We start from the raw sequence: 17,574 nt of genomic DNA, 5'->3' as shown, positions 1-17,574 counted from the left end.
AGTATTTTGCTTACAACAATCTATTGGCACAAACAGTTCATGTACTACTACATCTAACAGATAGGAAAACTGAAGTTTAGAGAATTGAGGCAAATTGCCCCAAATCACACCCCCTCTAAGTGTCAAAGTTATTACAAAAATCTCTACTCCAAATCCAGGTGAATTATATATATATATTTTTGAATATACAGAAACTATTAAAAATGATATTTAAGACAGTGTGCTAGAGGAGAAACATAATCAGTGCAACATTGACACTTCAGGATCCTCTAAGTAGTTCAGAAAATGTCTGAACATTTAGTGTCATACAGCTCTCCAAGGAAAATGACTGAGCCTTCCTTTCTTTTCTCTTTCCCTTCTCTCTCTCCAGTAGAGATGTTGACAGAAAGTGAAATAAATCATCAAAAGGGACTACAGTGAGAGGGAAGAGAAACCTACTAACCACATAGAGACAACTCATTCTTTAGTAATCAAGAAGGAGCACAAAAATGGGATTACTTTTCTTCCTAATAGACCATCACAAAATTTGCACTGGGAACTATTAAAAGTGTTCAATATGCCTTTTTTTATTAGTGACCTAATAGAATTTCATTTGTTTTATCTAGACATCAAAAAAGTACAATGGACTTTATGACCTTAATTGAAAGAAAACAAATTTATGTTACTAATGTAAGAGCAAGGAGGAAAAGACAGGATGAGCGAGGAAAACAAATCAAGGACATTATTGTTTTTCAGGCTGATTGATGTCAGCTTTGACAATCTAATCCAAGCAGCTCAGACTGCTCATAAACTTTCCACATTACTTGTGATATAAAAATAAATTTCCTTGTCTAATTAAGCTTATATAATTTATATCATGTCTTTTGCACCAAAGTGTAAGATGGAAAGAGATGTGATTTAAAGCACCCAAAATAGATATTTTGAAAAGCCCATCCCAACGTTGCCTAGCAAACAAGAGCGTGTGTGCAAAACTATATAATAGAAGGATTATAGTAGACCTGACTATTTCTTATTGTTATAAACATTTGGAATTTATTTTAATGATATGGCCACATCATTGGTCTTTGTAGATCATGAGAAAACATTTTGGAGAAAATGAGCACTACATACTTCAGCTGAAAATGGAATTTTAAAGGCAGCTTTCAAAAAAAAAAAAATAGAGAAAAGAGCTAGGTGTGGTAGTACAAACCTATATTCCCTATTACTAGGGTGCATCAACTCTGGAGTTCTGAATGATAGTGATCTAAGCTAATCGAGTAGTTGCATTAAATTTAGCATTGGAGCAGGTTAACACTTTGGAGCCAATGAGTAATGGGATCATACTATGGGAGAGACTGCTCCACTTCCACTTGGTAGAGATATGATTCCCAGAGGAAGAAGGGAGAGGGGGAAGAAAAAAAGGAGAGAGGGATAGGTAGAGAGAGAAAGCATAGCATAATGTGTTGAGAACTTGCCTCACTTTTTTTAGAAAAGGAAATGGAGGCCCAGAGAAATAACTTTTTTCCAAAATCATGTGGGTAAAAAGAGAGGACAGCCTGGGTTAAAACTAAAATCCTTTGGTCTAGAGCTAAGGATTCCATTACACCATATGATATCCCATACTTTCCATCTCTGTTTTCATGTGTGGGAAGTAACACATTTACAAAGCAGCAATATATTTGTCTCAACATACTTTAACCGCTCAATGTTCAGGGTGGAATACATTTAGAATACATTTACCAAATTATAAAGTAACAATACAAAAGATTTACTATGTATCCTCATTTATGCCAAAAATTAAATCTTGGGCACAAAGCTTTTGATTGAATAGAAGTCTTTGTCACTCTGAAAGGGATATAGAAACTACAGTGAGATCATTTGTATAATTCTTTCAGTTCTGCTGTGATAAAAGGGGAACATTTATATTTATTTTTCAGGACCTTTTTAATACATGAGAGAATTAAGGCTTTGACATTAAGGGAATTAGTGCTCTGTTTTGATGTAGCCCCATGAAAACACAGCGAATGGAAAATACAAGCAGCCCTCTTCATCAAGCTTGAGTCCTCATGACATGTGAAGTCTGACTCAGGTGCAACAGGTTTTCATTTTTGTTGCTACTTGAAGAACTATAAAGAATTGTTGGGAAAAAATCCAAATCTTACAGTTTCATTGATTTCTGTTTTGTGTACAATGCCAGTTCTGGATATCAGAAGATTTGGGTTCTAACTCTCTCTTCTACCTAATACCTGTATGACTTTAAGCAATTCATTTTGGACCATTGGGCCCAAGTTTCTTCATTTATAAAATGAGAGGCTATAGGACTTGGCCTTAGGGAGTAGTGTGGTAGAGTAGAAAAAAGGTTAGATTTACAGTCAGAAGAGCTGGATTAGAATCTTTGCTCTTCACTTGTTCTCTGGGTAACCTTGGGTAAATCATGTAGAATTTTCAGAACCTTGGTTCTTTTATGGGTAAAATAATGGGGTTAGATTAGGTGACCTCTAAAGGCCTCTTTTACATTTAAATCTATGAACCCAGACATTCATATTAAGCATTGCTTTTGCTCTCACGGAATTGTGCTTCTTAATATGGCATAGTAGAGAGCTGTTCCAAAACCAGGAATACTAGGTTTAACATCCCACCTCTGACACACTCTGGCTATGTGACCCTGGACAAATAATTCAATATTTAAATGTTCTAGGCAATTTTCCATAAGTTTCAGAAAAGGTAGCAATCTACCTTGATAAAGGATGTTTCTTCATTTGGGAGTTTCTTATATCAGTGAAACCAAAGGTCCAATTCAAATCCCTATGTTTTGGCATCAGTGGGTTTAGAAGGAATACATTTCTTTTATGTGCTTGTTTTGAGGAAGGAGTTTAAGGGTGGGAGGACATTTCATTGAGGGAAAAGGCAAAGGTGGTGACTTTCCAAAGAGATCAGAGGACATTTAGTGTGTTCAAATCCCAGCTCTATCATGTTATTGCTGCTGCTGGTGGTTCATTCTCAAAGAGGATTATAATGCATCATGAAGGTGATGTTTTGATTTCTGCATAAATGGATTTAAATGAGGCAAAACTGTACAAAGTACCTTCTCTCTTCATAACCTTCCCTGGATCTCAGTTTTCTTATTTATAAAACAAAGCAGAGATAACCTGATAGACTTCATTGTTCCTTTCAGCTCTAAATCAATACTCCTAAGATTATATCATCCATTTAACTTTTTTTTTTTTTTTTTTTTTTTTTTTTTAATGATTCAAGTAGATAGAGGTTGGAGTAGAGCCTTTAATGATACACACATGATCTTAGAAGTGGATAGGAACATCATTTTATATCTTTGACAAATGTTATCTTTATAATTTTAAAGGTAAAAATATCAACGGATGAATTTAAGTCTTTGTTAAGGAAATAGCTTTTATAGATAAGCTAACGATAGCTTATGAGCTACCAGAAATTGACTTTCTCCTTTTTATGTTGGTTGGAATTTGAAAATATGCCCGTTAAAAGTGAAACATCTTCTCATGGTATAAGTGAAATTTCCCCATAAATATGCATTTGTTCAGGTTGCTGAGTTCCTAGAAGGAGTGCAGCAATGTCTGCTTGCAGGCAGACTGACAGTTAGAATTTTATTCAGTACCTGAGTGAACTACAGCTGAAAATGTCACCAGTTTCCTAAAGAGAACTCAGCTTTGCTGCAGTTCTCCTATGAAATTATCAAGTCATGCATCACATTAAATAGAATTTAAGGGGATGCTGTTGCCATTAAGCTGACTATGACCCTTCAACATTGTTCTTTTCTGCACATTTAGTGAATTCAAGTGAGAAGGACCAATGTACTAAATAATCATAATAATAGACTAAAGTTAAGAGATCTTTCTTCCAAATAGATGAGTCCAGAATTTATTACTTTTTCCCCTATTTATTTTATGATTATTTATTGAAGACATCGACTGGTTTCTATGTGAATATGGTACACTATTGAAGGTATTCAGATATAACAGGTTTAATTGAGGCCATTTGGAAATAAAATCATTAACTTTTAAATAAACATAACTCAATTATTGCACTGAGTGACATCTACCATTTATAGTACCATATTCCATACCAAAAAAACCACATTTCTTGTTTTAGAATGGATAGAATGATTTTACATAGATGTGTATTTATATAAATACATATACATACATACACACATGTTTCTGTCTAATGGTAGCCATCTCTAAGGGAAAGGAAAGGGAGGAAAGAAAAAAAAAAGGAAAAAAAATCAAATTGGTAATTGAAAGAAAGGAAAGTGTCAGTTCTTTGTTCTGTGTATTGGAGGGCATGAGAAGGTGGGGAAAGATGTTCAGTTAGTATGGAAAGTAGAAGATGTGAAAGAAGTAGAAATTAAAGATTGGTAATGGGAGCAGGTCAGGGGGTTTAGTCACTCAACATGAGTTCCAAAGGCAAAATGGAAGAATCTAATAGAAAAAGATAATGTCGATTTTTGACTAGGAGTTTAGCTGAGTTGGATGTGGATGAAAGTGATCATTAATAACTAACATTTGTATGGCAGTTTAACATTAGCAAAGTATTTTACAAACATCTCATTTTATCCTCATAACAACTCTGAGAGGCAGTTGCTATTATTATCATCATTTACAGTTGAAGAAACTGAGGTAGACAGTAGTTAAATGACTTGCCCATGATCACACAGCTAATAAATGTATGAGGCTGAATTTGAATCCAGGTCTGCTTCACTCCAGCTACAATACTCTTATCCAGCATACCACTCAGCTACCCAAGAAAGATAGCAGGAGGAGGAAAGAATTTTCACTGAAATTGGTAATTGTGAATGACAGGAAGTGGAACTGAGACAAGATGTTAAGTCCTGGATAGATGGAGTTATTTATTGAAGAAGCTTGTAAAATGAGTCCAAAAATAGTGTGTTGCATTAATGGAGTGAATTTAAAAGCCATATTCCTCAGACATCTTTCCTTCTGTTTGAAATGAGTTAAGATCTCTCATTGAATTTCTTTAGTAAAGAATAATGTATTACATTTTAAATATAGTGCAAATTTAAGCAAAGATTTATAAAATTTCTAAAACAAGAAATGTGGTTTTTTTGGTATGGAATATGGTACTATAAATGGTAGATGTTACTCAGTGCAATAATTGAGTTATGTTTATTTAAAAGTTAATGATTTTATTTCCAAATGGCCTCAATTAAACCTGTTATATCTGAATACCTTCAATAGTGTACCATATTCACATAGAAACCAATCGATGTCTTCAATAAATAATCATAGGAAATCTTCAACATAAAGAAAAACCAACTCACTTCCAGTTGATCAATGATGGACAGAGGTAGCTACACCCAGAGAAGAAACACTGGGAAGTGAATGTAAACTGTTAGCACTAATATCTGTCTGCCCAGGTTGCATGTACCTTCGGATTCTAATGTTTATTGTGCAACAAGAAAATGATATTCACACACATGTATTGTATCTAGACTATATTGTAACACATGTAAAATGTATGGGATTGCCTGTCATGGGGGGAGGGAATAGAGGGAGGGGGAGATAATTTGGAAAAATGAATACAAGGGATAATATTATAAAAAATATATATATAATAAAAAATTATTAAGTAGAAAAAAAAATTAAGATTAAAGCAGGAGCTGTTTCATTTTTGCCTTTGTATTTTTAATAGCTAGCACAGTGCCTGGAACATAGTAAGGACTTAATAAATCACTGATGATTGATTAATTTGAGAATTTCCATGTTTTTAGAAGACATGATCCCTTGTTCAAAAATAAAGGTTTAATTGTGCACTTCAAGGAGAAAATAAATAAATAAATAAATAAATAAATAATTTATCATAAAATAAATAGGGGAAAAAGTAATAAATTCTGGACTCATCTATTTGGAAGAAAGATCTCTGACTGTAGATAGCATCTTCCTTCAGATGTCTTTTGCCACTTCTAGAAATTGTACTGTACTGTCAATCAATTATCTTTACTCCTTTGTAGTTTATCTCCTGATTATACCACTATCTCCTGATTAACTGCTGCTATCCTATACAAGCCTTCAGAACTTGCCCATCTTCTTTGATAACCTTTTCACTTTTCTTTCACTTTTTTTTAATAACATTCTTCTTTTCATTCTGTCTTCTGTCCTTCCACCATCCTTGGAAACTTTAATATTTATGGTTTTTTCTTTCTTTGTATCCCCAGTGCCTAGTACTGACCTTGGCATATAATGGGAACTTAACAAGACATGTGTTGATTGACTGATTGATTGACTGATGATCATTCTAATCTCCCTGGTCTCATAATGAAAAGGGTACCAGACTTGAAAACAGAATCTAATTGTTTTTGTTGTTGATCCTTCATTATCAAATAGGACCACTGAAAACACAAGGTGAGGACTTGTGAGTGAATTGGATTTAAGAGAGACAGAGCTACACAAAGTCTTCAGCCTTACTCCTTCCTTCAGAGTCATCAGAGCTACAGTGGCAATTAAAAAAAAAAAAAAAATCAAGATAACTAGTGATAGTCTGGAATGCAGTGAATGCCCTTGGCCTTTCTAAGTTAAGATTTTTCCCAGACCTTTACGGACTTATTTAAAGTCTTGTCACATAATAGCTTTGTGACCTTAGATTCCTCATTTGTAGTTTAAGCAGGTTGGACTAGTTGTTTTTCAGCATCTCTTCCAGCTCTGTTAGTCTATGACCAGACAGCATATCTATGACTCCCCCTTTCTACTCCAACTGGGCTTAAAGGCTAACTTCGGAGTCAGATGAACTGTATATTGGGGAAGTCATTTAACCTCTTTAAATCTCAGTTTTCTTGTCTATAAAAAAGAGGAAGTTGTTTTGAAAATGCTCTAGGGTCTCTTCTACCTCTAGCTTTATGAGCTTATGGTATTCAATGCAAATTCACTACTCATTAGACAGTTTTGTGTCATCCCTTCATTCTGGGTATGTAATTTCCATCAAGAGATTTGTTATAACAGCATTTCCCACTACCACAAAGCAATTTTGAAATGCTATAGAGTTCATATTAATGCATTTTACTTGTGTTAATGAAATATATGATTTTTGCTTAGATTGTTTATTTCAATAGTATTCCTGAACTCTGAATTATCACATGATTAGATGTAACATCTTTCAAAAATCTTTTCTTCAGATGAGTCTTAATTAATTTTGCTTTTCAGCCTTGATTACTGCCTCCTCTATAGTCCAAATTTGAAAATGGCTCCCTAGTGGGAGAAAGAACATCTAAGCTGAGACAATAATGGGACAGCATGTAGTCTTGTTGACAAGGGCATGAACCCAATATGTCATTAAATATAAGCAATTGAGAAAATGATGCATGACCATTAAAAATAACCTAGCAGCAGCAGCAGGTCCATAATTTTAAAAGAAGAGCCCATTACTATCTTAAAAAGCCAAATGTACAAACTTGGCATGTTTTGTGTTATAACCACATGCTGATTTGGGGTGAGGAGGAGAGAAACAAAATCCAAACAAGAAAGAACACTCACCAATAAAAGAATGCACTACTAGCTTGACCAAAAAATGTGCTTGAGCTAAAACTTCTTACTCAGTTCTTTAGAAATCATTCAGAGAAGGCAGTGAGATTAAATGTTCTTACCTCTTGCTGTGTCTAAAAGTTGTTGGATTCACTTTAATAAATCTATCCAGATCTTGGCTCCTTTAATTGTAGAAAATAAAAATGGCTTGGATCAATGATAAGACTTATAAACATATTCATATTATAAATCTTTTCCATTCAAGTGTCTGCCTACAAAACTCAGGGAAATTATAGTATCACCAATCCAGAATAGGAAGTAATTTTAAAGGCTACTTAGACTAAACCCCCTATTTTAATACAAAGATGAGGAAATAGAAGCCTACAGAACTCAAGGGACTTACTCAAAGTTACATATAGTAAGCATCTGATATGGCACTAGAACTACATTCTCTTATTCCACAATGTTCTTTTCATTGAACTACATTGCCTCCCATATTGTTGAAAGAATATATTTTTATTCTTTTACCTCTGATTACTTCTGAGAACTTCAGGAGTCACTTTGATGAATTTGTCAAGATCATCTTGGTTTCTTTAACAAAAAGTAAAAATGGTACAGATTAATGATGTGACTTGGGGATAATTATACTAATGTTATGAAAACTTCAAATAATTTTTTAAAAGTCTGCCAAATACCTTGGGAAAGGATGAAAATGATGAACATTATTTCCTCTTACCTCTGATTGTTTCTGAGAGTTTCAGGATTAACTTTGATGAAATTGTCAAGATCTTGGTGTCTTAAAAAAGAATAAATAAAAACTGTGGATTAGAGACAGGCAAAGATTTAATGCAAAGTATATATTTGTATGGGGAAAGGAAAGAAATTTGGATATTACTATGCTAAAAGACTTATTTTCTTAATAATTAGTTGATAGACATCTTAGAAACACTGACCCACTTAAAGTGAGGATTGTTATCTTGTTTGACTAAAAATCAATTCTGATTTTATATATTTTATTTCCAGTATCCCTCTGCTATGAGTAAAATGTTTGTCATGTATCGGTGTGTGTATCTATCTATCTATCTATCTATCTATCTATCTATATGTGTATATATATATATATATATATATATGTATGTATGTATGTATATATATATATATATATATATATATGTGCATTTTAATCCACATGGTCTACAAAATGTGAAGTGGATATCCAAAAATTAAAAAATAAAAAAAAATGCCAAGCACTTTGTTGACAATAAGTATACAAGGAAAAATAATCTTTCCCTTCAAAAAGCTCATATTCTATAACAGGATTAATTCTTTTTCCTTTTGTCCAGTTGTTTTGGTATCCTGTGGACATGACATAGCTCTCTTATTCCTATTCTGATTTACTATGACCTATAAATAAAAGCATCAACTATAAAAATTAGATCTAAAACTAGGAGGATTTTTCTCAATAAGAACTCTGTTAAGTAAATAGAATTCCAACAAATTACAACATTTCCTCCATGAATGAAAAACAAGCTAAATTCAAAACAACTATTTATGTTGAGAATATGAATGGATCCTGTATTTGAGGTCTTAAGAAGGTAAAATGAGATAAATGGCAGTAGTACAAATGGGGTGGAAAAGAAGTTCAAAAACTTACATTCAAATTTCATCTCAGTTAATTTTACTTGCTATTTATACACATTGGACAAGTAACTTGAACTCTCCAGATTTCATTTTCTTAATCTGTAAATTGAAGGAACTAAATTGGACGTTTATTGTTCTGTTTGCTTTGTCCTTCATTCTAATCCAAACTCTAGAGCCTAAAAAGAAGATTATTTTCTTAAGTATCCCTACACACATTGTTTGATGCTTTACATGGGGAAATTAAAGAACTATGGAAGGAAATTTTACAGAAGGTAGGTAGTGTGAGAATTATTTTTTGATATTTTATATTTAATAAAATGGAGATATTTGGTGATTTGTCCAATGTCCCATTGTTAACTTTCTGTAACAAGCCACACCAAAATACCATGCCCCTCCTCTGCCTCTCACTCCCACCATGCTGCTCTATATAATTTCCCTTTTTAGAATGTATGTTCCTTGAGAGGTCAGGAATATCTTCAAATTTATCTGTGTATCCCTAGCAGGTAATGCTGTACTTAACCTGGAGTAAATGTTTAGTAAGTTCTATATCATTCATGAGGCAGTTAGTCTATGGTAATAAATATTTGTTCCCTTCCCCTTCCCCTTTATTGAATGCTCAATTATCTATATTTAAGGACAGGATCATTAACATTTATCCTACAGTTGTGGCATAGTGGAGAGAGCGTTGAATAGTAATCATAACAATAATAATTAATAATAAGAATAGCTAACATTCATATAGTGCCTCCTATATGCCAGGCTTTGTGCTGTTTTACAAATAACATCTCATTTGATTCTTATAACAACCTTGGGAGACAAATGCTATTATTATCCTCATTTTATAGATGAGGAAACTAATGCAGACAAAGGTTAAATGATTTGTCCAGGATTGCAACTAGTAAACATCTACTATCAAATCTGAAATCAGAGCTTCCTGATTCCATGCCAGAATTTTTAATAACAAAGATACTATTAGGTAAGGAATTAAGGTATATGACAGTTTCCTTGGGGGGAAAGTATAAATTAAAAACCTAATAAACTTCCATTATCATAAATTTCTATCAGCAGTGATTACACATAACCAAGTAATCTCTGACTGTATTTAACACACCCTTTTCAATTTAAAAAAAAGCAATGTCAGGATGATAATGGTATTATAAACAATGCTAACTTCCTATCTTACAAAAGGCAAAGCATAATTTCTTTTTAAAAAACATAATCCAGAGTAGTGTTTTACACTGTAACTACACATGCTGTACATTTCCCAGAAAAATAGCAGACATTTTTATCTTTGGAGTTAGCCAGATGGAAGAAGCTGGAAAAAAAACACAGGGAATCTTCATTCTCTTACTGTTTTATTGAACAAAAGAGACTTGGTTATAGCCCTCATTTCCAAGAATATATTAAGTATATACTAGACTCCTTAATCACCAATCAAAATGCAAGCCAATTTGTGAGAGTCCAGTAATGAGGCTAATGTGAATGGCCATCAAATGGAAGACACAACTGGGCTTACAGATACCTATTGAGCACCTCCTAGATGCACAGCATTCTGCTAAATACAAATATTCCTGAAAACTTGGAGATGAATTCTTTCTGGGGAAAGAATATGTCAGGTAACATATTGCCTCCCATTAAATTTTGTTGTATTAAAATAGCCAAGTCTCATATGTAATATTTAAGGATATTTAGCTCTTTGGGATTTTAGATCTTTAAAATGCTCTTCTTAGATTTACACAAATTGTTTGTTTGTAGATATTAACTGATCCTAAAACAACCTGGCAAGATGTTAATTTTATTAATAAGATTGAAGTCTCAGCCTTCTAGCCCATGCTACTTCTTCAAGGATAATATTTATAAGACAAATTAGGAATTTATAATATACCTTGTAGCTTGTTTTATTTATTTATTATATTGATTTCTTGATTGAGGTACAATTTTTGCTTCTTCCATGTTTTCTTAAGTACAAGTAAAGATGCATTCTAAACTCAATTAGCTAAATCAGAAAATGCTTCAAGAAATAAGTATTTTATGTATTTTCTTAAGTATAAGCTGTTACATTGATATGGACAACCTATTTTCTCCAAATAATATCTTTCTACTTCCAACACTTAATTAGCTTTAATGTATGATAATTACCAGCTGTTGCTAAATGAATATGTCTACTGGCTTCTCAATTTGGTGCTCAGAGACTACAATGACACATAAAAGGCAGACTATGTAGTGAATGCTATGTTTCTAGCACAGAGCCAGGAACCTAGTGACTGTGTCATAATTATTCACTGACTAACTGATATACAAGTAAAGGTTGCAAAATAGAATGAAAAGTTTTAGAACTGCAAAAGATTCCAAGATGGAGCCAATGAGAATCACAATCTACTTCAAATAAATATACTCTCACTTTCTTACTAATTTCTAATTCATTTGCATTGTTGCAAAAACCCAAGAACCAAAGAATTCAATTTTCCAGATATTTATTAAACACCTACTAGGGCTTAAGGGCTGTCTGATGGCATAATGGATAGAGTCCTAGGCCTGGAGTCAAATTTATCTTCCTGAGTTCAAATCCAGTCTCAAACTGGATACTAGCAACTTGAGCCTGGGCAAGTCACTTAACTGTATTTGCCTCAATTCCTCATCTGCAAAATAATCTGGGGAAGAAAATGGTATCTTTGAACAACACCCTCCCCCTCCCCCCCCAAAAAAAGAAAAACAACAAATAGAAACACAAAGAAGTTTGTCATAATTGAAAAACAACTCAACAACAACTGGGTGTTTAGGGAGTCATAATTTTTAAATTACTTAGCTTCTACCCACATAGCATTTTTAGCCTACTAGGAAAGGAAGACATAAACACACTACACCAGCATATGATAAGTATTTTTTTAAAAAATCAGACCTATGAATTCACTGACATAGGGAATTAATGGTAACAAAACCTCCTCTACCAGTGCAGATTGACACCTCAAAATTTATAATCTTAGAAGATAGTTCATGGCATTGAGAGTTTAGGTGATTTACTCAGAATTACACAGATGGAACATGAATTCTGGTCTTCTTGATCCTGTGGCTGGTTCTCAATACACAATATACTATGCTACCTGTAAATATGCTAAAATATTATGAATGAGTATTTAAAAAAAGACCCAGGGTAGAAGTCTGTTAATAACAAGGGGTTCATAGAAGACTTCTTGAAAGATATGATTCTTGAGTTGAACTTTAAAGAATGGGTATAGATTCACCAAGTAAAGGTGAAATGAGACTACAATCTAAGCAGGGACTATATACGTCTGAACCTGTATTTACAAAGAATAATAATATAGGAGGATACCAAGACAGGATAATGCGTTGAAAGCCCAAGGAATGACTTTACTGATTCTACCTGCAAATGCCTCTCATATTCATCCTCTTCTCTCCAGTCTCAAAACTGTCATCGTAATTCAGATCTCCGTCGTCTAAAATAAGATCCCAAGTGGCTTTCTAACTAGGAAAGATGGGAAAAGGCTATCCCACTCCAAGTCTCTCCTGTGTTCAATCCATCCTCTATATAGTTTCCAAAGCAATATTCCAAAAGAATAAGTCTGACAATGTCACTCCTATAATCAATAAGCTCTAAGAAAAAAAAAATCTCTACTTGACCTCTAAAATTCTTCATAATTTGGCTCCAATCTACCTTTACACATTAATTGAATATTATGCTACTTTATATATATGATATTCCAGAAAACTGGTTTACTTTCCTCATGCTCTATATTCCATTTCCGTCTCCATGGCTTTGCCTTAGGCCAAGAATGTCACTCAATCTTTTAGAATTCCTACAGTTCTCAGTTCAAGTATTCAGTTCCAGGCGTAAATCAATTTTCTCCATTGTTAGTGTCCTTCCCACCTGATAATTACTTTGGATTTATTTTGCATTTGTTTATCTTTGTATAAGTTGTTTCCAGCCACTGGAATATAAATTTCTTTAAGACAAATCTTTATTTTTTTTTATCCTCAGTTCCTAGAATGGTGCCTGACAAATATTAGGTGCTTGAATAATTGATTAATAAATAAGTGAATATAAGAAAATTTTGCTGAGCAAATACCAGCTCAAAGTCAATTATTGGATTCTTTTCTGAATTGATTCAGGCTTATTTGTTATCTAAATAAGAGATAATAGAAGGAGGGAAAGAAAATGCTTATATTTTTTACCCTGTGATATTTTTGATCGCTTTGGGGTTCACACTGATGAACTCATCAAGACCTTCTCCCCTAAAAGCAAAAAAGAAAATGATCAGATTAGTAAATCAATGACAAGAATTCAATGAGCACCTGAATAAATTCAATGATATCCCAGAGCTCATCATCTTAAAAGGGAATTGGGATGTATGTGTGCATGTATGTTTATGCTTGTGTATGCGTGTACAGACTCATACAAATATAGTATGTATATTATTTTCTTCTTTAAAAAATTTCCCTACTTAATATTTTCCCCAAATTATACCTGTAAAGATAGTTTTCAATATTTATTTTATAAGATTTTGATTTTTTCTCTCTCCCTCCCTCCCTTCTGCCCTTCACAAAATAACAAGCAGGTCTGATATAGCCTACACATGTATAATCATATGAAACATATTTCCATATTAGTCACATCGTGAAAGAAGAATCAGAATTAAAGGGAAAAACCTTAAGAAAGTAGAAACAACCTCCCCTCCCCAAGTGAATGCTTCAGTCTCCACTCAGACTCCAGAGTTCTTTCTCTGGATGTGGGTAGTATTTTCCTTCATGAGTCTTTTGGAATTGTCTTAGATCATTGTATTGCTAAGAAGAGCAAAGTCTATCATAGTTGATCATCACACAATGTTGCTTTGCTGTGTACATTGTTCTCATGATTCTCTTACTTCATTCAGCATCAGTTTATGTCTTTCCAGGCTTTAATAGAGAATTGTAAACACCAGAAAAAATACTATTTTCTGCTTTTCTGTAATGCTTTTACACCAATCAGTTTCATACTGTTGAAAATCTTTTGAGGCAAGTAGGAGAGACTAATCTGCGGTGGTTTCTCTACCACATTTTTCTCAAGATAATTATTAATTATCCCCCACTTTCTATTCCCTTAACATTTAAGGCAGGAAAAAGCAAACATAGTCTCATGATTAAATATACCAAGTAGGCATGAGAATTTCATCAGCCTACAACTTCCTTATCTGCTTTCATAAATTGTTTGCTGACCAAAGTTCCCTTTGTTTTGTTTGGGCTACATTTGTACTCATTTTACACTTATGCCCGAGCTATGATATAGTTGTTTAAGTGTAGTTGTCATGCAGAAATTATTGTGTCTAATTTAGCTGATTTTTGAGTACATATTAGAGAAAACTAATTCAGGAACCAATGCTTATCTTACCCTGGAGTAGGTTTATTTGCTGGTCGGTTCACTTTGATGAGATCATCCAAATCTTGGTTTCTTAAAATATTAACAACAACAATAACAACAAAAAATTGAACAGAAGGGCATAAAATAAATATTAACTATTGAACACAGAATCTGTATATCACTTGAATTGATTAAATGCTTGCTGTTTGATATTTTAGCTTTTAATGGTAATCTTTAGCCCTGTGTAAAAATAGAAATCTATTAAGATTTTGTGAGCTCTTAATACATATGATGATTGCATTTTAGTAACTATTGGCTCAGTAAATCTAATTCCCACTTGCAGAGTAAAATTTCTCCTTATTCACTATCTCCTACCAAATTTACATAAAGAATAATCAGAAAAAAGGCATCTGGAATGTGTTATGAAACTGTAAGAGGTATCATCAAAAAATAAAAAAAGATGTTATGATATATAACATTTTTTGGTTTCACCTAGGATTTGCTATGGAAATAAAGTAAATATGTATTGATTCTATATCATAGATATGTGTGTATGTATGTACATATGTGTGTATGTATATACACACATATGTACATACACACATGTATCTAAACAGATATACAGATGTATATGTATGCACATGTACATATTATTCATACATGATATATGAATGTGGTGGTATATTATGCAAATAACAATACATGAATATAGTTTATACATATGTTTACATATAAATATTATAAAGTAATGAGACTGAACATACAAACAAAATTAGTTTCATTCATTGCTTTAAATTTATACCTTATCTGTCATATTCACCTCCTTTTATTTAAAGAGCTAATTTTTTGTCTAATATTGTTTGCTAATTCTCTAAGTAACTTAATATTGGGCTAAAAATGCAAAACTGATTCTCTGTCTTTTTTTAAATATAGAGATGGTTCATTAGTGCATGTATCTTGTACAAATGCTACAAATAGATAAGGAGCAAAGTCGGATAAGAGAATGGAAACAGTATGGATTGCCTTTGAGAAATTATAATGTACTTTTAAGTACCCCAAGTCTCTCTCTAAAACAAAGGCCCATCTAATTATTGATATATTTCTAGTGATGTAGTATGGCTGCAAGTCTTCAACATATTAAAGCTAACAAGAACTGAAAGGTTCATGGAGAGATGTAAAGTATAAGGATAAGCAGACTGCAGAAAGGTACATAGAATACATAAAGGATACCATAAAATAGATGATTAGAAATGGAGATTGGCTAATAATGAACATCCAAAAATAGCCCATATGCTCCTTTGGTATCCACAAAATGTATAAAGGGCTAGAGGAAAGGTAAAATAATGTAATATTTTTGGACTTCACTATAAGGTTTTTTATTCCTATATTATCTTACTTCATCACTCAATGTGCTTATGATTTTATTGGTTTTATGATTTATTTATGTTTTTTAATGTTTTTATGTTTTACTTTATTGGTTTTATATGATTTTATTGGATTTTATTTATAACAAGAAATTAATTGGTACGTTTAATCTTCTCTACAGTTTCCAGGATCTTTTGTACCTCTACTCTGTCAATGACTCATAACTTCAAGAAACCTATATAGAGGATTTAAGGGAAGGCCCCAGTCTCTGGTTAGGTCATATGCTTCATACATGCAAATAAAAGTTAGCTCTTCGTCTTATTTCTAGCTTCAATGGTCTGATGGAGTAAAGCAGATTCAAAGAAATCTAAGAGTGTTGTTTTTTTTTTTAATGCAAAATAAATAATCATGAAAAGGCAATTATAGAAGCATAAAATTTTAGAACTAAGGGGAGCTTGGAGATTATTTTGTCCAACTTCATTTTACAAAAGGAAAAACCCTGCCACAGAAAGGTTAAAGGACTTATTCAAAGTTACACACCTCATTAAGATTAGATCTGGGACTAGAACCCAGTTCTCATGTCCAGTACATACTATACCACAATGCTTCTATTTATTAGAAAAGAAAAACAAAGCTGAAATAATAATTTTTAAAAAGCATTGATATAAACCTTGAAAAACCAATCATTTACCTATATAATCAAAGGTTGGTAACAATATTTTGGTGATAAATTGATTGGAAAGTTTGAATTTTCTCAGAATTATAGTCATTGAATTTTTGTACATTTCCACAAAGTTTTATAAAATTTAAAGAAGCTAATTAAATCTTACCCCTGATCACCTTTTCCTATTCGTGGGTTTACTTTGATGAGCTTATCAAGATCTTGGGCCCTTTAAACATTAAAAAAAAGTTCAAAATAAATGTTATTATTATAAATACTTAACATTAGCATTGATATTATTAATAATTTTAATGAAGATTAAGGTGGAGGAAATTTGTTACAAATATCCTATTACATTTGTACTCTAGACCTAATCAGAGCAAAATGTCTAACACTAAAATTGATGTAACTATTTGAATTCCCATTTGTTGTCAGAAGATAAATTTTGTAAAATTCAGGTTTAAATTAAACAAATTAGTCAACCAATTAGTATAGTTGTGGCCAACCAAAAATATTTCACCTAACCACTTTAAATACTCCTTGTTAAGTCAGATTTGAACTTGAAGCACACTTTGGTCATAATGTCATTTTCCACTAGCACATGGATCAAATATTTTCATAGCAACTTTTGTAAAAGAAAAGATTTCCATAAGTCTTACCCCTGGCTATGACTGTGGGTTGCAGGATTCACTTTGATTAGGTTGTCTAGGTTTGAGCCCCTTTAAACATTGAAGAAAAAGATCAGGTCAACTTCATATGAAGAAAATAAAACATTTTTTCTAAGACTAAGAAATAGTATATATAATATTAATACAAGTAACCCCTAGGAGGCTAAATATTATCTATTAATATATTCTCATGTGTCCAGGCTCTCCAAATTAATTGAAAGACAGCTAGAGAAGCATCGAATTTTGGTATTCCAAGTCCAACCAGAGATACCATATTGAAATTCTGCTTTCCTCATAATATCTCTTTTATGATGAAATTCATTCTACCTGTGCCAAAGGGATCACATTATCGTTACCAAGTCCAATGTGGAAGGGCAGACAGAAAATGTTATTTTTTTA

At 32.7% G+C, this 17,574-nt stretch overlaps 1 protein-coding gene across 8 annotated transcripts in view; it reads right to left on the bottom strand.

The window, feature by feature from the left end:
- SCEL (sciellin) overlaps positions 1-17,574 on the bottom strand; it is a 154,806-nt gene that overhangs the window by 25,969 nt on the left and 111,263 nt on the right. For all 8 annotated transcript variants that reach the window (XM_074299306.1, XM_074299305.1, XM_074299304.1 and 5 more), the window contains 7 exons: positions 17,167-17,226; positions 16,677-16,736; positions 14,512-14,571; positions 13,320-13,379; positions 8,224-8,283; positions 8,016-8,078; positions 7,610-7,669 (listed from right to left, as the gene is read on the bottom strand). In XM_074299306.1, coding sequence (XP_074155407.1) covers positions 7,610-7,669; positions 8,016-8,078; positions 8,224-8,283; positions 13,320-13,379; positions 14,512-14,571; positions 16,677-16,736; positions 17,167-17,226 — 423 coding nt within the window. The remainder of the gene's footprint in view (positions 1-7,609; positions 7,670-8,015; positions 8,079-8,223; positions 8,284-13,319; positions 13,380-14,511; positions 14,572-16,676; positions 16,737-17,166; positions 17,227-17,574) is intronic.

The sequence above is a fragment of the Sminthopsis crassicaudata genome, chromosome 3 (genome assembly GCF_048593235.1).
Source record: "Sminthopsis crassicaudata isolate SCR6 chromosome 3, ASM4859323v1, whole genome shotgun sequence".
NCBI classification, from domain to species: Eukaryota; Metazoa; Chordata; class Mammalia; order Dasyuromorphia; family Dasyuridae; genus Sminthopsis; species Sminthopsis crassicaudata.
This window is presented reverse-complemented; position numbering and strand designations above follow the sequence as displayed.